Source organism: Lepidothrix coronata, unplaced genomic scaffold (genome assembly GCF_001604755.1).
Source record: "Lepidothrix coronata isolate B3197 unplaced genomic scaffold, Lepidothrix_coronata-1.0 Scaffold23, whole genome shotgun sequence".
Classification (NCBI taxonomy): Eukaryota; Metazoa; Chordata; class Aves; order Passeriformes; family Pipridae; genus Lepidothrix; species Lepidothrix coronata.
The window spans coordinates 7,462,700-7,476,514 of record NW_016690203.1 but is presented as its reverse complement, the minus strand read 5'-3'; the positions used below and the strand labels follow the sequence as shown (position 1 = coordinate 7,476,514).

At 66.5% G+C, this 13,815-nt stretch overlaps 2 protein-coding genes across 4 annotated transcripts in view; one reads left to right on the top strand and one right to left on the bottom strand.

Annotated features, from left to right (window-relative positions):
* ADAM15 (ADAM metallopeptidase domain 15) overlaps positions 1 to 7,750 on the bottom strand; it is an 8,792-nt gene extending 1,042 nt beyond the window's left edge. Inside the window, exons 1-23 of one of the 3 annotated variants that reach the window (XM_017808412.1) lie at positions 7,678 to 7,750; positions 6,506 to 6,609; positions 5,826 to 5,902; positions 5,491 to 5,569; positions 5,310 to 5,386; positions 5,040 to 5,217; positions 4,903 to 4,965; positions 4,754 to 4,822; positions 4,502 to 4,671; positions 4,344 to 4,428; positions 4,127 to 4,275; positions 3,869 to 4,046; positions 3,657 to 3,749; positions 3,367 to 3,562; positions 3,188 to 3,296; positions 2,965 to 3,115; positions 2,819 to 2,896; positions 2,623 to 2,734; positions 2,386 to 2,524; positions 1,328 to 1,433; positions 976 to 1,044; positions 699 to 773; positions 471 to 592 (exon numbers count right to left, since the gene is read on the bottom strand). In XM_017808412.1, coding sequence (XP_017663901.1) covers positions 471 to 592; positions 699 to 773; positions 976 to 1,044; positions 1,328 to 1,433; positions 2,386 to 2,524; positions 2,623 to 2,734; positions 2,819 to 2,896; positions 2,965 to 3,115; positions 3,188 to 3,296; positions 3,367 to 3,562; positions 3,657 to 3,749; positions 3,869 to 4,046; positions 4,127 to 4,275; positions 4,344 to 4,428; positions 4,502 to 4,671; positions 4,754 to 4,822; positions 4,903 to 4,965; positions 5,040 to 5,217; positions 5,310 to 5,386; positions 5,491 to 5,569; positions 5,826 to 5,902; positions 6,506 to 6,609; positions 7,678 to 7,750 — 2,552 coding nt within the window. Of the gene's footprint in view, positions 1 to 470; positions 593 to 698; positions 774 to 975; positions 1,045 to 1,128; positions 1,434 to 1,693; positions 1,748 to 2,385; positions 2,525 to 2,622; positions 2,735 to 2,818; positions 2,897 to 2,964; positions 3,116 to 3,187; positions 3,297 to 3,366; positions 3,563 to 3,656; positions 3,750 to 3,868; positions 4,047 to 4,126; positions 4,276 to 4,343; positions 4,429 to 4,501; positions 4,672 to 4,753; positions 4,823 to 4,902; positions 4,966 to 5,039; positions 5,218 to 5,309; positions 5,387 to 5,490; positions 5,570 to 5,825; positions 5,903 to 6,505; positions 6,610 to 6,883; positions 7,036 to 7,677 lie in introns of those variants that run through there. The other 2 variants (XM_017808410.1, XM_017808411.1) reach the window with 2 other exon arrangements.
* A 1,514-nt stretch (positions 7,751 to 9,264) lies between these two features.
* The window catches only part of LOC108494163, a 7,429-nt gene continuing 2,878 nt past the window's right edge, over positions 9,265 to 13,815 (top strand). The window contains exons 1-18 of the mRNA XM_017808396.1: positions 9,265 to 9,841; positions 9,927 to 10,097; positions 10,217 to 10,318; positions 10,421 to 10,612; positions 10,715 to 10,780; positions 10,866 to 11,079; positions 11,155 to 11,312; positions 11,475 to 11,639; positions 11,747 to 11,914; positions 12,008 to 12,108; positions 12,191 to 12,321; positions 12,427 to 12,542; positions 12,618 to 12,711; positions 12,806 to 13,062; positions 13,146 to 13,271; positions 13,349 to 13,423; positions 13,524 to 13,652; positions 13,734 to 13,813. Coding sequence (XP_017663885.1) covers positions 9,523 to 9,841; positions 9,927 to 10,097; positions 10,217 to 10,318; positions 10,421 to 10,612; positions 10,715 to 10,780; positions 10,866 to 11,079; positions 11,155 to 11,312; positions 11,475 to 11,639; positions 11,747 to 11,914; positions 12,008 to 12,108; positions 12,191 to 12,321; positions 12,427 to 12,542; positions 12,618 to 12,711; positions 12,806 to 13,062; positions 13,146 to 13,271; positions 13,349 to 13,423; positions 13,524 to 13,652; positions 13,734 to 13,813 — 2,664 coding nt within the window. The 5' untranslated portion in view covers positions 9,265 to 9,522. The remainder of the gene's footprint in view (positions 9,842 to 9,926; positions 10,098 to 10,216; positions 10,319 to 10,420; positions 10,613 to 10,714; positions 10,781 to 10,865; positions 11,080 to 11,154; positions 11,313 to 11,474; positions 11,640 to 11,746; positions 11,915 to 12,007; positions 12,109 to 12,190; positions 12,322 to 12,426; positions 12,543 to 12,617; positions 12,712 to 12,805; positions 13,063 to 13,145; positions 13,272 to 13,348; positions 13,424 to 13,523; positions 13,653 to 13,733; positions 13,814 to 13,815) is intronic.

Genomic DNA, 13,815 nt, shown 5'->3' with positions numbered 1-13,815 from the left:
CCCCCACTAACCTTATTCTGACCCCCCATTTCTCCTGGTTACCCCCTCTGCACCCCCTTTTACTTCTCTGCACCTCTGCTGACCCCACCATGCCCCCCCCACTCCTTCTTCCCTCCCCTGCCCTTATTCTGAGCCCCACATTTCTCCTGGCTGCCCCCTCTCTGGCCTCTGCTGACCCCACCCTGGCACCCTACACCCCTTCTTTCCCCCTCACCCCAAGTTCTGACACCCCATTTCTCCTGGCTCCCCCCTCTGCACCCCATTTTGGCCTCTGCAGACCTACACCCTCCACCCCTTCTCCCCTCCCCTGCTCTGGTTCTGACACCCCCCCTTTCTCCTGGCTGCCCACTCTGTCCCCTCTCTGGCCACCCTGCAGACCCCACCCTGGCACCCTACAACCCCCCCTCACCACCCCAAACCCTACAGCCCCCCCTAGGCCCCCCAGGCCTGTCCTCCCACCCCCTGCTCACCTGGCAGGGATCACTGTGACATAGGGGTGCCCGGAGGGGCTCTCGCTGCGGGCGAGCGAAGGGCCCGGGGGGTTCAGGGGCAGCGGCCGCTGCGGTGGGGGGGGCTTGGCTGGACCCGGGGGCTGTGGAGGGACGGGGGGATCAAAGATCCAGCAAGGTCTGACCCCCTCAGTGGGCTCAGGGGGGTGGGAATTCGCCTCCTGCCCCACGTGCGGGTGCCGCCGTTACCTGAGGGCTCGGCAGCACCACGGGGTCTGCGGGCAGCGGGCGCGTGGGGGGGGGCGGCCTGTCCGAGGGGGGGGCCTGGGCAGAGAGAGGGGGACAGTGAGAGAGTGGGGGGGGGCACAGGGACGGGGGGAGCACAAGGACCAGCCTCCTGCTGGGCAGGAGGGGTTTTTGGGGACAGCCGTGTGACAGAAGTCCCCAAGAGCTGGAGCGCAGCCAGGCATGCAGTGGGGTCGGGGGGAGGCTGAGGGACCCCCCCCTCACCCTGCCCGGGCGTTACCTTGGGCACAGGGTCCGGCGGGAGGGGCCGGGAGGGCGGGTCAGGCCGGGCCGAGCCGAGGGCAGCCGGCTGCGGAGAGAGGGAGAGCGGGGACAAGCCATGCAGCATGCGGAGACCCCCCTCCCGCCGCCAAGCAGAGACAGAGACCCCCCCTCAGCCCTCAGCACACAGCTCCGGGGCTCAGCCCTGCCTTGGGATGGGCACCGATCCCGGTGAGCGGACGGTGCCAAGTGGCCGTGCCAGACTGCTCCTGGTGCCACAGAGTGGGGACCAGGCGGCCTGGGCGTGTGGGACCCCAAGGACCGGAGTGAACCCATGGCACCCACTGCCCCCCACCACCCCCCATCCTCACCTTGCTGCCACGCATGGCCTGCAGCTCCGTGGCCTGACGCCACTGCGGGGGCCGGGGGCGCGCGGGGGGGACCCGGCTGCCCGACGGGGGCTCTGGCTGCGAGATCCTGCAGGGAAGAGGTAGGATGAGACCCCGCTCGCTCCGGGCACTCGCGGGGACCCCGCACGGCGACCGAGCCACACCGAAACACCAGCAGAAGCCCAAGAGAAACGAACCCCTCGGCGCTGGAAGAGGAGACACCCCTGCGCCCTGGGGGCTGCCCCACACCCTGCGGGCACTGCCAGGGGAAGAGCGCAGCACCGGAGGCCTTGCGAAGCAGGACAGCTCGGGGACAGCCCCACGCCCGGGCGCCGGCGGTGACGTTACCCGCTCCAGCCGTCGGCGGCTCCGGGACCCAGGAACCGCACCCGGGTCTCAGCACTGTGGGGAGAAGAGTGGGGGGCTCAGCCCGGGGGCTGGGGGGGAGCAGCGGTGGGAGGGGACGTGGGGCGACGATGCACGACGGGGCTGTGACCTGTGCTGGGGACGCACACGCAAACACGCGTGGACTGTCACATGTGCGGGGGACACGCGTGCGCAGCGCTGGGTCGGCCGCCCTGGGGACACACACGTGTGAGCGCACATGCACACACCCCAGTGACACGCTACACGCACACGTGACCACATGCAGGGGGCTCTGGTGCCTGCCATGGCACACACATGCAGAGGCGAGCGTGGCACCTGCGTGGCACCGCAGCACAGGCATGCGGGGGCATGTGTGCCACAACACATGCACAGAGAGGCGTGTGCGCCACAGCGCAGACATGCAGAGGGGTGTGCACCACCTGTGCGCCACAGCACATACATGCAGAGGTGTGTGCACCACCTGCGTGCCACGGCACACGCGTGCATAAGTGAGCATGCCATCTGTGCTACCTGCGTGCCACAGCACATGCATGCAGAAGTTAGCATGCCATCCGTGTGCCACCTGTGTGCCTCGGCACACGCGTGCAGAGGCATGTTTGCCAACATCCATGTGCCCCCCACATTCCCCCCCGCATGTCCCCCATCCCCAGTACCTGTACTGGCAGGAGGTGCCCTTGCCGAGCTGGCAGAGGTGCTTGTGCAGGCCGGCGCGGCGGGCGCAGCAGAGCCCCAGTGCCAGCGCCAGCCCCAGCAGGGCGCTCACCAGCAGGGCTGTGGGCAGGGCACTCCCCCCTGTGGAGAGTGGCACAGTGGCACGTCAGCCCCCGCCGTGGCCCGTCACCCCCCCACAGCCGGCACAAAGCCCCATTCTCTGCGCTCTCCTCCCTCACCTCGCTCCAGGCCGGCGGGGCCGCTGTCCTGGCTGCCCCCCGTGCCGGGGCTCTCGCAGGTCGGGGGGGCCCAGCCCTGCTCGCAGTGGCAGTGCCCGTGGTTGTTGCACACCTGGGTGGGTGACACCGGCCCAGCTCAGCACCCCCGCAGGGCAGGTCCCCACCCCCACCACCCGCTCCCCGGCCCCGCACTCACCCCGTGCCCATGGCACTTGCTCTGGCACTGCTGGTCACCCAGCACGGAGATGTCCTGGCACCGGCGCTGGAGGCACATCTGCGGGGGATTGGAGGGGTCAGTATTTGAAGACCCCCCAGCCCTTTCCCTGCTGCCCTGGTACTCACCTTCCCGGGGCCGCAGGCAGTGCCGGGCAGCACCATGGCTGCATCACTCACATCCTCGTCTGCAGGCAGGGGGGTCCCTTGGCAGGACCCTCCTGGTTTGTCCCCACGGGTGCTGCCGCGCTGGCACTGCAGCATCCCGCAGGGGGCATCCCTGTGGGGACAGAGGGGTCAGGCCAGGGGGGATGGCGAGGGGGAGATGGCAAGGGATGGGGACATCACTCACTGCTGGGCGCAGGCGATGTAGGAGCCGTTGGGGAGCTGCCCACAGTGCCCACGTTCATCCCCTCTGGCATTCAGGGTGGCCATGCAGGAGCTGGAGACGGGGCCGGCGCCTGCAGCAAGGAACAACAAACCTCAGCACCCCCACCCTGCCCCTGGCCCCCCACCCTGGACACGCCATACCTGTCCCCAGCAGCTGCTGGCACTGCCCCTCGTAGGTGGCACAGGCCCCGCTGTAGCAGCGTGCCCGCCCGCCGGCGCAGGGCTGCCCGTCCTGCAGGAACGTGTCGGGTGGGCAGTGCGGTGAGACCCCGTCACAGAACTCGGGCAGGTCACACTCCCCCAGCGGCTCCCGGCACAGGTACCCAGCACGGCGCAGCTGCAGGGGGGGCACGGTCAAACAGGGACCCCCCCAAGTGAGTGGGGGACCCGCCCACCGTGGGGAGTGGCCGTGGGTGCCCGTCCCCACGCACCTGGCAGTCCTGGCAGCAGGCGTCCCCCGTGGCACACGCGGCCCCTGGCATCAGCTGGCAGGAGCTGCTGTTGCAGCAGAGATCCGTGCACTCCTGTGGCAGAGGGGCTGCGGTCAGCGGGTGGCACCGGCACCGGGCACTGGAACCCACCCTGCCAGCCCTGGACACCCCTGGGCACAAGGGGACCCCAGCCCTCCCGGAGCCCCCTGTACCACGCTGAGGCCGCAGTCACAGCCCTCGCCCTCCTCCAGGATGAAGTTCCCACAGTCCTGGCTCTCAAACGGGAGCTGGGGCTTGGGCACGTTGGACAGGCACCAGCCCTGGCCCTGCTGCAGGCTGCGCTCCAGGTCCTGCCGGCTGCAGTTGCTGAAGCTCAAGCCGGGTGTCAGCCTGCAGAGCCGTGTAGGGGATGGTGAGGCGGGTAGGGGGCTCAGCCCCGGCCCCCCCACAGCCCTGCCCGCTGCCCTCACCCCGTGGGCGATGCCATGATGCAGCCGCGGTCGTGCTGGAGGTCGCTGCAGTAGCAGAAGCGCCCGGGGCTGTCGTGGCGCATGCCCAGGTTGTGCCCCAGCTGATGGGCCACGGTGGAGGCAACGACCAGGAAGCTGACTGAGTGGTCCTGTGGGACGAGGGGGGGTCAGAAGTGCAGGTGGGGTGACCACGGGGTGAGGGGACGGGGGTACTGACCATGCTGACCCCCCCGGAGCGCGCGGGGGAACACACGGAGCCTTGAGTCGACATCCCCACCGAGACATCGGCAAAGCGGGCACCCCTGGGGGAGAGAGCGCAGGGGTCGGGGGGCTGCCACGGCCTCATCCCCCGTCCCCAGCCTGTCCCCCACTCACGTCAGGAGCTGTGCGTTGTCGTGGGGCAGCCGGGGCAGCAGCTCCTCCTGGCGCCAGCGCAGGAACCGCTCCAGCGCCGCCCGGGCGCTGCTGCCCACCGCGATCCTGTCGCCCTCGCTCCAGACCTCCACCGCCACCAGGACCACCCGTACGCCCAGCGGCCGGAAGAACTGGGGGGGCACAGAGGGGTCAGAGACCCCTGGCATCGCAGTGGGCACGGGGCTGGGATCGACAGACCCGAGGGGGACTCACCACGTCCACCTGGTTGGCGATTTCCAGGGCCCGGACGCGAACACGTTGGAGGTTGGGGTAATTCTGGAACTGGGGGAACAGGGACAGGGGTCAAGGGGGTGGTTGGGGAGGGGGCAGCCCCTGTTCTGAGCACACTGCCCAGCACTCACCGCAGCGTGGTCCACCACCATCACCAGCTCCACGAACCGCTGCTCTGCTGCTGCCCGCTTGCCCTGGGGACAGAGCGGGGTCAGAGTGCTGATACAGGGACCCTCCCCGTGGGGCAAGACCCCCCTGGGTGACCTACCCTCTGTGGCCTGGGAGGCTCTGTCACCTCTGCCCTGGGGCGGGGGTTCAGGGGGTCCTGCCCACAGGCCCGTGGTGCCACCCGGACCACCCACGGACGGAACGCGAGGTGTTGCTCTGAGGGGTCGCTGTCTGGCTCCAGCTCGTAGCTCCTGGTCTCTGACAGCTGGAGGTGGCCACTGGGGAAGGGGAGAAGAGCTGGGAGATGGAGCCTGCTCCACCAGCAGCACAGTGGGAGTGGGCTCACAGACCACCGTGCTCGGGGCCTCACCTGAGTCCGGCACAGGCACAGAGGTTGGCCCAGGAGTCAGGGAAGCCCTGCACTGTCCCTTGGTAGCAGCAGTTCTCCTGCAGCAGAGAGGGGGCTCAGAATCCAGCCCCAAGCTGGGGTCCCCCTGGGGCATGGGGACAGCTCGGGGACACCTCAGGAGACCATCACACCTGAGCCATACCTCCTCACTGGGCTCCTCCATCACCCACATGCCGTTGGGCAGGTAGTAGAGCAGCGCCCCTTTGCCCTGCACCAGCTCCCTGCCAGAGACTCGTGTCACCCCACAGCAGGGACCCCCTCACCCTGCCCTGAGCACACATCGGGGACCCCAGTACCTCCCATCCTGCTGCAGGTGTACCCCGGGACCCCCAACCCACCCGTGCCATGGATGGAGACAAGGAATAAGGGACCCCCATTCCAGGTGCACCATGGATGGGGACAGGACCCCCACCCTGCGTGGGTCCAGGACCCCCTTCCCACTCCCATCCCTGCTCTGCCCCAGAGCAGCAGACTCACCAGTTTTGCTCCAGCTCCAGCACCAGCCTCATCCCCTCCAGCTCCAGCAGGACTCTCAGCTGGGTGGGGAACCCCTCCTGCCACAGGCCATGGTTAGGGGGGGACCCCCTGCCCCAAGCTGTGTGTTCCCCCCATCCCCACACACCCTCAGAAGCACCGTGACCCCGCGGGGTGTTGGGGGACCTGCCTGGCCCTGGCACGTGCCCGGAGGGAGAGGTCGGAAGGGATCCCCTGCCCAGCCCGGCCCCCACCCTCACTCCCTGCAGGAAATGTCCCTCCCTCCCGGGCTCATTGTGCTGGGGAAGGGGGGGTTGGACAGAGCGGGGCCCCCACCCCGTCCCCCCGCGCTTCCTGCCCGGTGCAGCGCAGCGGAAGCGTCGGAGAGACTCCCAACGGCCACGGGGTGGGATGGGCCCTTCCTCCCCAGCCGGGAGGGGCTCAGGGTGGGTACCCCGGCCCAAAAAGGTCCCTCCCAGCATCAGGAGAGCAAGGGGAATTTGCTGAGATGCCCCCCTTCCCACTGCCCCCTGGCTTCTGGATGCTGGGACCTCCAGGGACACGGCACCAGGACACTGCATGTCCTGCACTGAAAAGGGGGCAGAGGGACGTGTTGGGGGGCAGGCAGCCCCCCCCCACTGTCAGAAGCATAGGGGACCTCAGGGAAGTTGGTGGGGGCTCACCTGGGTCGCCTCTGGCAAGCTGAGCTTTTGGTTGTCCCGCAGGACCCACGGGGTCACGTGCCAGTAGTGTCCTGGTTCTGCACGGTGCTGCCACGAGCTGTCACCTGCACAGGGCCCAGGGCCGCTGTGTCACCTCTGTGTCACCGCTGTGTCACCCACCACAGCCCAGACCTCACGGTGACCCATCACATCCCAGACCCCCATGGTCACCCATCACATCCCAGACCCCCGCGGTCACCCACTTCATCTCGGACCCCCACAGTCACCCTCATCAAAGTCTGGTCATCCATCACATTCTGGACCCCCATGGTCACCCACTGCAGCCCACCAGGGCAGGGGTTCTGTGTGGGGAGCAGGAATGGGGACCCCCACACTCACCCCACAGCAGCCAACACATCCCCTCCCAGCAGAGCTGGAGGAGACCCCTCCGTTTTTGGGACTGAACGGGCTCCCTGGCCAGGCCTTGCGTCACCTCGGCCAGCTGCCCAGTACAACCAGCGGAGGGACTGGGCAGGGCTGGGAGCCCGGCCCGGCTGACTCAGAGCCCCCCCTCGCCAGGTCCCGGAGGGACCCCTTCCCTCCCGGGCCCGGGGATGCCGGAGGAAGGTCAGAGGATATGCAGACCCCGCTCCCCACGGCCCCACCAGCCTGGGGACAGCCGGGTCCCCATGGCCGGAGAACTGGGGCACCGAGGATCCCGGGAGGACACACCGGGTGTCCCGGGGGGGAACATCGAGCATCCCCGGGAGGACACACCGAGCATTCCGGGGGACACACACCGAGCATTCCGGGGGACACACACCGAGCATTCCGGGGGGGACACACCGAGCGTCCTCGGAGTGGGGGGCCCGAGCATCCCGGGGGGGCACACCGAGCGCCCTGGGGAGGACACACCGAGCGCCCTGGGGAGGACACACCGAGCGTCCTGGGGAGGACACACCGAGCATTCCGGGGGACACACACCGAGCGTCCCCCGGGTGGCACCGAGCGTCCTCGGGGGCGGTCACCGAGAGTCCCAGGGAGGGGCACCGAGCTTCCAGAGGGGCTACGACCCCCGATACCATCCCAGTCGGCGGCTCCCCGCGGATACCCCTGCGATGCCCCGACGGGGGGGCGAGGTGCGGTCCCGACCGACCCACCCCTCCACCCCCGGACCCCCGTTCCCCGCTCACCTGCGGCGCTGCCGCTGCTCCCGGTGCCGGCGGCGAGGAGCATCCCCGCGGCCAGGAGCAGCCGCGGCCCCATCGCCCCCGTGGCCCCCCCGGGCCGGCGGCCCCGCAATGCCCCGCCGCGGCCGCCCCCGCCGGCTCCCGCCGCGCATGGCCCCGGCACCGGCACCGCCACCAGCCCCGCCCGGCTCGGCCCCGGGGGCGGAACTTCCCGCCCGGCCCCGTTCCCCCCGTTCCGCTCTGCCGGCACCGCCCAGCCCGGGTCGGGGACGGGGTGGGTTCTGTGTGCGCTGCCAGTGGCTGGTGATGCGCGGGGGTGCCGTGACGGAGACCCCGGTGGTGATGCTGCGGGTGGGACCCCTGCCTTCCTCGTTCCGAGGCTACCGCCTGCATCCCTCAGGACAGCGGAGCCCCCTGCCTTCATTACCTCATAGAGTGGAGACCCCCACCTCCATCCCTCGGGACAGCAGAGACACCCACCTTCACTATCTCGTGCTCTGGAGACGCCCCCCTTCATCTGCCTGTACTCTGGAGACCACCACCTTCATCCCCCTGTACAACAGAGACCCCCACCTTTATCCCCCAGGGCTGTGGAGACCCCCACCTTCACCATCCCGTACTCCAGACACCGCTGCCTTCATCACCTCATGCACTGGAGACCTCCATCTTCATCATCCCAGGCAGTGGAGACCCCCACCCTCATTACCTGCACACCACACCCTCCACCTCCACCTCAGAAGACCCCCACCTCCATCCTCTCTACACCCTCTTTCTTCCCCCCATATCTGATCCCTACCCCCAGCAGACGCCCCCACAGACCCCACTTCATGAGGGGTCACAGCCTTTACTGCCTGGGCCCCCTCCTCTCTGCTGTGCTGGGAGAGGCCGGGGCCGGGGGGCTGCTGATGAGCCATGACTTGCCCCCCTCCCTCCAGCACCGCTCGCAGCCCGAGGCGCTGCAGGACTCCTGCCTAATCCAATTCTTCATTGCCAGGGGCAGGAAGATGGTGTGGGCAAGGCTTTATGGCTGCCCCATCTGGGTCACTAAAGTGTTGTCCCAGAACAGGCTCCTTCCGTTGATGTGCAAGAACAGGCTCCTTCCGTTGATGTGCAAGAAGCTGATCTTGCTTCGATTCGCTTTGATTTGATTTGAGATCCTGAGCCGAGGAGTTTGATTCATTTCCAGTTCCGTGCAGGCAGTGCTGGGGGCCAATCCCCAATGCAGCCCCCGACCAGCAAAACTGGTCACTATTTCTGCACTTCAGCAAACAGGAATTAAATGTTCATGGGCTACAAGTTACGTGGTTCCTCATTAGTTAGTATTTTATCTTGTTGGTTCAATGATCCTCTCACTTCTTGTGCTAATTAGGCCACATGCTCAGTTTTCTCCTTCTTTTGAGTCAGTGGGTTTTTTGACTCGGTGGCCATGATCACCTCTTGCTGGAATTACCCAGTCTGCCCTTTGAATTGGTGGTTGGCTTTGTTTCTTCGTCATCATCTCATGGTTGTGTGGCCAAGTGTCCCTGGTCTGTTGGTTCAGCGTTCTGCTGGCCTTGGTTCCCATTGATGTATTGGCTCAAGTTTCTTCCCTCTACAGCTGCAGGTACTGAGGCCTATTAGACCTGCAATTCTGACACGTGTTAAATAGAATTTCTCTGTTTGGAAGCCGTACATCAGGGTGAGCAGCACCCTTGTGATGCAGGAACCGACAGCACTGGAGTGTTCCAACGGAAAGGTTGTGATGTGGGAACCGACAACGGTGCCCTGGAAGTGGCGCTCTGGAATCTGCTCATTCTGCCTGCTCTTATCCCAAGGAGAGGGAGCTAGAGGAGCAGCAGGAGCCTCAGCATGGTGCTGGTCTCGGGGTTGTGCAAAGCCCTGCGGCAGCAGAAGGGCCGGGGCAAGAACCCGGCACCGCGGCCTCGGGCCAGGCGCCATCCAGAGGAGCCGAGCCAGGCACTGGAGTTTGCCCGCAGTGTCGGCGCCCTCGTGCTGGGCCTGGCTCTGGCCAGCATTTATGGGGCACTGGTGCTGCTGGTGCAGGGCCACGATGTCTGGTACTGCCTGTGCATCACCATCATCCTGGGAGCAGGGCTGGGGCTGGGCATGGCCTTCTCCAGGAACACGCGGATGATCGTGCTGCTGGCACTGCCACACTTCTTCACCAGTGAGCAGCCGTGGGTCGGGGAGCTGGGGGGTGCCAGGGGGGTGTCAGCTCCCAGCTGAGCCCCAGGATTTCCCTGTCTCTGCAGGGGAGGGGAAGATTCTGATCGTGATGCTGGCGCTGTGCATGACCGTGCAGGGCCCTGGCACCAATGTCCTGAACAACGTCTCCCAGCTCGCCAAGGCGCTGTCATGTGGGGCTGAACTGGCCCAAAACCAGACGGCCGAGCGGCTGGAACGCGCCAAGGAGCCACTGCTGAGTGAGCAGGGGGCTGGGGGGAGGCGAGGGGACTGCAGGGGCCCTTCCTGGGGGAGCCCCAGCCAGCCCTGGGCTACTCTCGCCCCTCGGGGTGTGCTCAGGGGTCCCCCCTCTCTGCAGACCTGCAGAACAAGATCAAGGACATTGGCCAGAATGCCAAGGTGGTGAGCGACCGCGTCCGCAAGTTCGTCCGCTCCATCATGGGCTCCACCAGACACATCGGTGAGCGGGGTCCCCAAGGCCCCCAAGGGTCTGCCCAGCTCCAGCACCCCCCACCCTGATCTCAGTCCACCCCCTTCTCCAACACCCACTCCCTGCCCACAGCCCGGATCCTGCACAACGTCTGGCTGTGGCTGTCGAAGGTCGGTGACGTCTGCAACAAGGAGCTGGGGTCACCCTACCAGAGCTGCGTTCGCGCCATCGAAAAGGCCAAGGACGACTGCGAGCGCGCCCTCCCCCTCCTCTTCTTCATCTGCTACGTCGTCCTCAAGTGGCTCTGCAACGTGGCTGATGTTGGTGAGTTCCTGTCCCTCTGCAATGGGGGGTTTCAGGGGCAGTGGGGTGGACCTGTGTCCGTCATGAGGGCCCCACCCTAACAGAGATCCCCCCTCTCTGCAGTTGCCGGCTTATTCTGCATCATCCCACAGTATATCCAGGAGTTCGTCCGGGCAAACGTCGCAGCCCGTGAGTATCCCGGTGCCGTGGGGGGCCAGGAGCCCCTCTTGGCTCTTGCTCCCCACCCCAGCACAGCCTCTTGTCGCCTCTGCAGCCATCACGGACGCTCTGAACCACATCCGCCGGGAGTTTGAGTTCAACATCTCGGTCGTGCACCACTTCAACGTCAGCCTCAACGCCAGCAAGAGCCTGGGGCAGGTGTCCCGGGACATAATGGAGGCCGTGCAGCTCCACCTGGAGCCCTACCACCACGGCCTGGAGGTCTTCTCCTACATCTCCTTCTGGGCCATCCTCTACTTGTGCTTCCAGTGAGTGGGCGGGGGTGCTGCTCTGGGGACGGGCACCCGTTGTGCCGGTGCTCAGCTTGCCCGCCGTGTCCCCAGCGCGATGTGGTACCGGCGCCGCTACCTGTGGGACGACACCTTCGACAACGTCTACATCACGCGGCGCTTCGTGGAGCTGGACCTGCGGCGGGCGGAGCAGGGCAGACCCACCGTGCTGCCCCTGACGGCGCGGGAGAGGGGCCGCTACATCCCCCCAGGTCAGCCCCGCCCCGGGGGGTGTCCTCCAGCCCAGCCCTGAGCGCGGCGAGGAGCCGGGGGTTCCTGGCATGGCTTCATGAGGAGCCGGGGGTTCCTGGCACGGCTTCATGAGGAGCCGGGGGTTCCTGGCACGGCCTCATGGTGCTCTCGTGGCCATCCAGCCGCGCTGTGGCTGTCAAAGAAAGAGAGGCGGCAGTATGGCATTCAGCTGATGGGCTTGCTGCGCCACGTGCTGCTGGGCTTCAGCATCATCCTGGCCGACTACAGCATCTTCTGGCTGCTTGACCTGTTCCGGCACCAGCTGAGCGCGGAGATCGTTGCCAGGGGTGAGCAGCACCCACTGCACCGGAGCAGCACCCACTGCACTGGAGCAGCACCCACGGGGGCTGGGGCTTTGGGGTGACCGCAGGACTGAGCTGCTCTCGCCCCGCAGCGCCATCGACAGTGGCTGTCAGCGTCAACGGGACGGGCTACACCAGCGAGATCTTCCAGGATCTGGTGTCTGCCTTCAACGCGCTGCAGGAGGGCAAGGTCTCGGTGCTGTCCCAGGCCTGCCTCATCGAGCCCATGGAACCCGACCACAACACCTACATTACCATCGGTGTGCAGACAGGGGGGCTGCACCCTCAGCAACCCAGGTGGGTGGGGGGGTGCAAGGGGGCTGCCCCTACGTGACTTGTCTTCTTCCCACCAGGAATCCTGTACGGTCTCTGGCTTTTCATCACCATCTTTGGCTCCTACATGGCACGCCTGCGCCAGGCAGTGTGTGCCGCCTACTACCCGTCCCGTGAGCAGGTGAGAAGCCCCCCGTGTGTGCATGTCCCACTCTACACCCCCTCAGCAGCCGCCTGCCCTCACCACATCCCCTCCATGCCAGGAGCGCATGATCTTCCTCCACAACATCATCCTGGCACGGCGGGAGTGGATGGCACTTGCCCTGCGCTCAAGTGGCACACAGAGCACGGATGATGGTAGGAAAAGCAAACTCTTCTTCATCCTCATCTCCAGGTAAGCTCTCACAAGGGATGGAAAAGGGCAGCAGCATCCTTGGGGGTCCGTGGCAAGGACAACCAGGATGGCATTGCCCCATGGAGCATCACCCTGTGCCCTCAGGTTCCCTGTCCTTGCCCGCCTCTCTCGCTTCTTTGGCATCCAGCAGAAACACTGCCTGGCCTGTGGGGCGGTGGAGCAGCCGGGTTTCAGCGCCTGCATCACGCCCAGCTGCAGAGGTAGGAGCCCCTCTAGCTTGGGGATCCCCTCCCCAGAAAATGCTGTGTCCCCTCTGACGGTCCTGTTTTCCTCAGGGTTGTATTGCAGGGAGTGCTCCAGAGCCCTGAACAACACCTGCTCTGTCTGCATGGCCACCCTCAACTACCCGGACTCTGTGGACGAGGAGATGTGAGCAGAGGGGTGCTGGGAGCCCACTCGAGCCTGGGGGCTGCAGTGGGTGTGGGGGGGCTGCAGCTCACCCCTCTCTTCTCTCCCCCCACAGGGACTCCAGCGATGAGGAGATGCTTGACTACAAGGAGCAGGCTGAGAGCAAGGACAGCGAGCTGCGGGAGGTGGTGGCTCGGTGGCCACCCAGCCCTTCCCACCGTGTTCCCGTTCCATCAGGGAACGTGACAGAACGTGGAGAACGCCATGACAGTACTGGTGTTGGTTCTAGGGCAGCATCCCACCATTCTCAGCTCCAGGAAGAGCCCTCGGCTGGGACAGAGACACGCAGGAGGAAGAAACGTCCCAACACAAGTGAGATCCCCTCCCACCCTGCTCCTGGCCGGGGCTGAGCGGCAGTGGGAGCAGGCAGGGCTGACACCTCCCTCCCCACCCAGCCCTGAAGCGAGTGGTGGTCGCGGTCCTGCCCGGCCCGTGCAGCCGGTTCCTCTGGAGCCGGCCGGCCGAGCACCGCTGCAGCAAGATCTTCCTGGGCGCTGGCTTCGGGATGCTCCTCAGCCTCGGTGAGTGTGTCCCGCTGCCGGGCACGCCATGGAGCCGGTGGCACCGGGAGCTCAGGACACATTGTTGGGTGTTTCAGGACTCTGCCAGCTGCTCATCATGCCTCTGGACCTGTCGGAGTCATACAGGGTGAAGCTTACCTGGGGGCTGACGGGTGAGGATGTGGCAGGGAGGGGACTGGGGTGATGGGGGGCCATCGGGAGACCCAGGGGGTTCTCTGTGGGACCGTGGGGTCAGCTCTCTGCTCCCCACAGGGGTGACTGCCTTGGGCTGGGCCACATCCCCCCACTTCCGCTGTGCCAACCTGCTCATGGTCCCCAAGTTCCTGGGCAAAGAGGGTCGGCTTTACGTTCTCTCCTTTGTCTTCGCCGCCATCTACCACGGTAGGGTCCCCCCAATGTCCCTGTGCCCCCCAGTGGGGTCCTGAGAGCTGGCGGGCTCTGAGCCACCCCTGCTGGCACCAGGGCCCGTGGCCAACCTCTGGCACAACCTGATGGAGGCGAAACGCTCGATGGACTGCGTGGTGGATCTTCAGGTCAACCACAC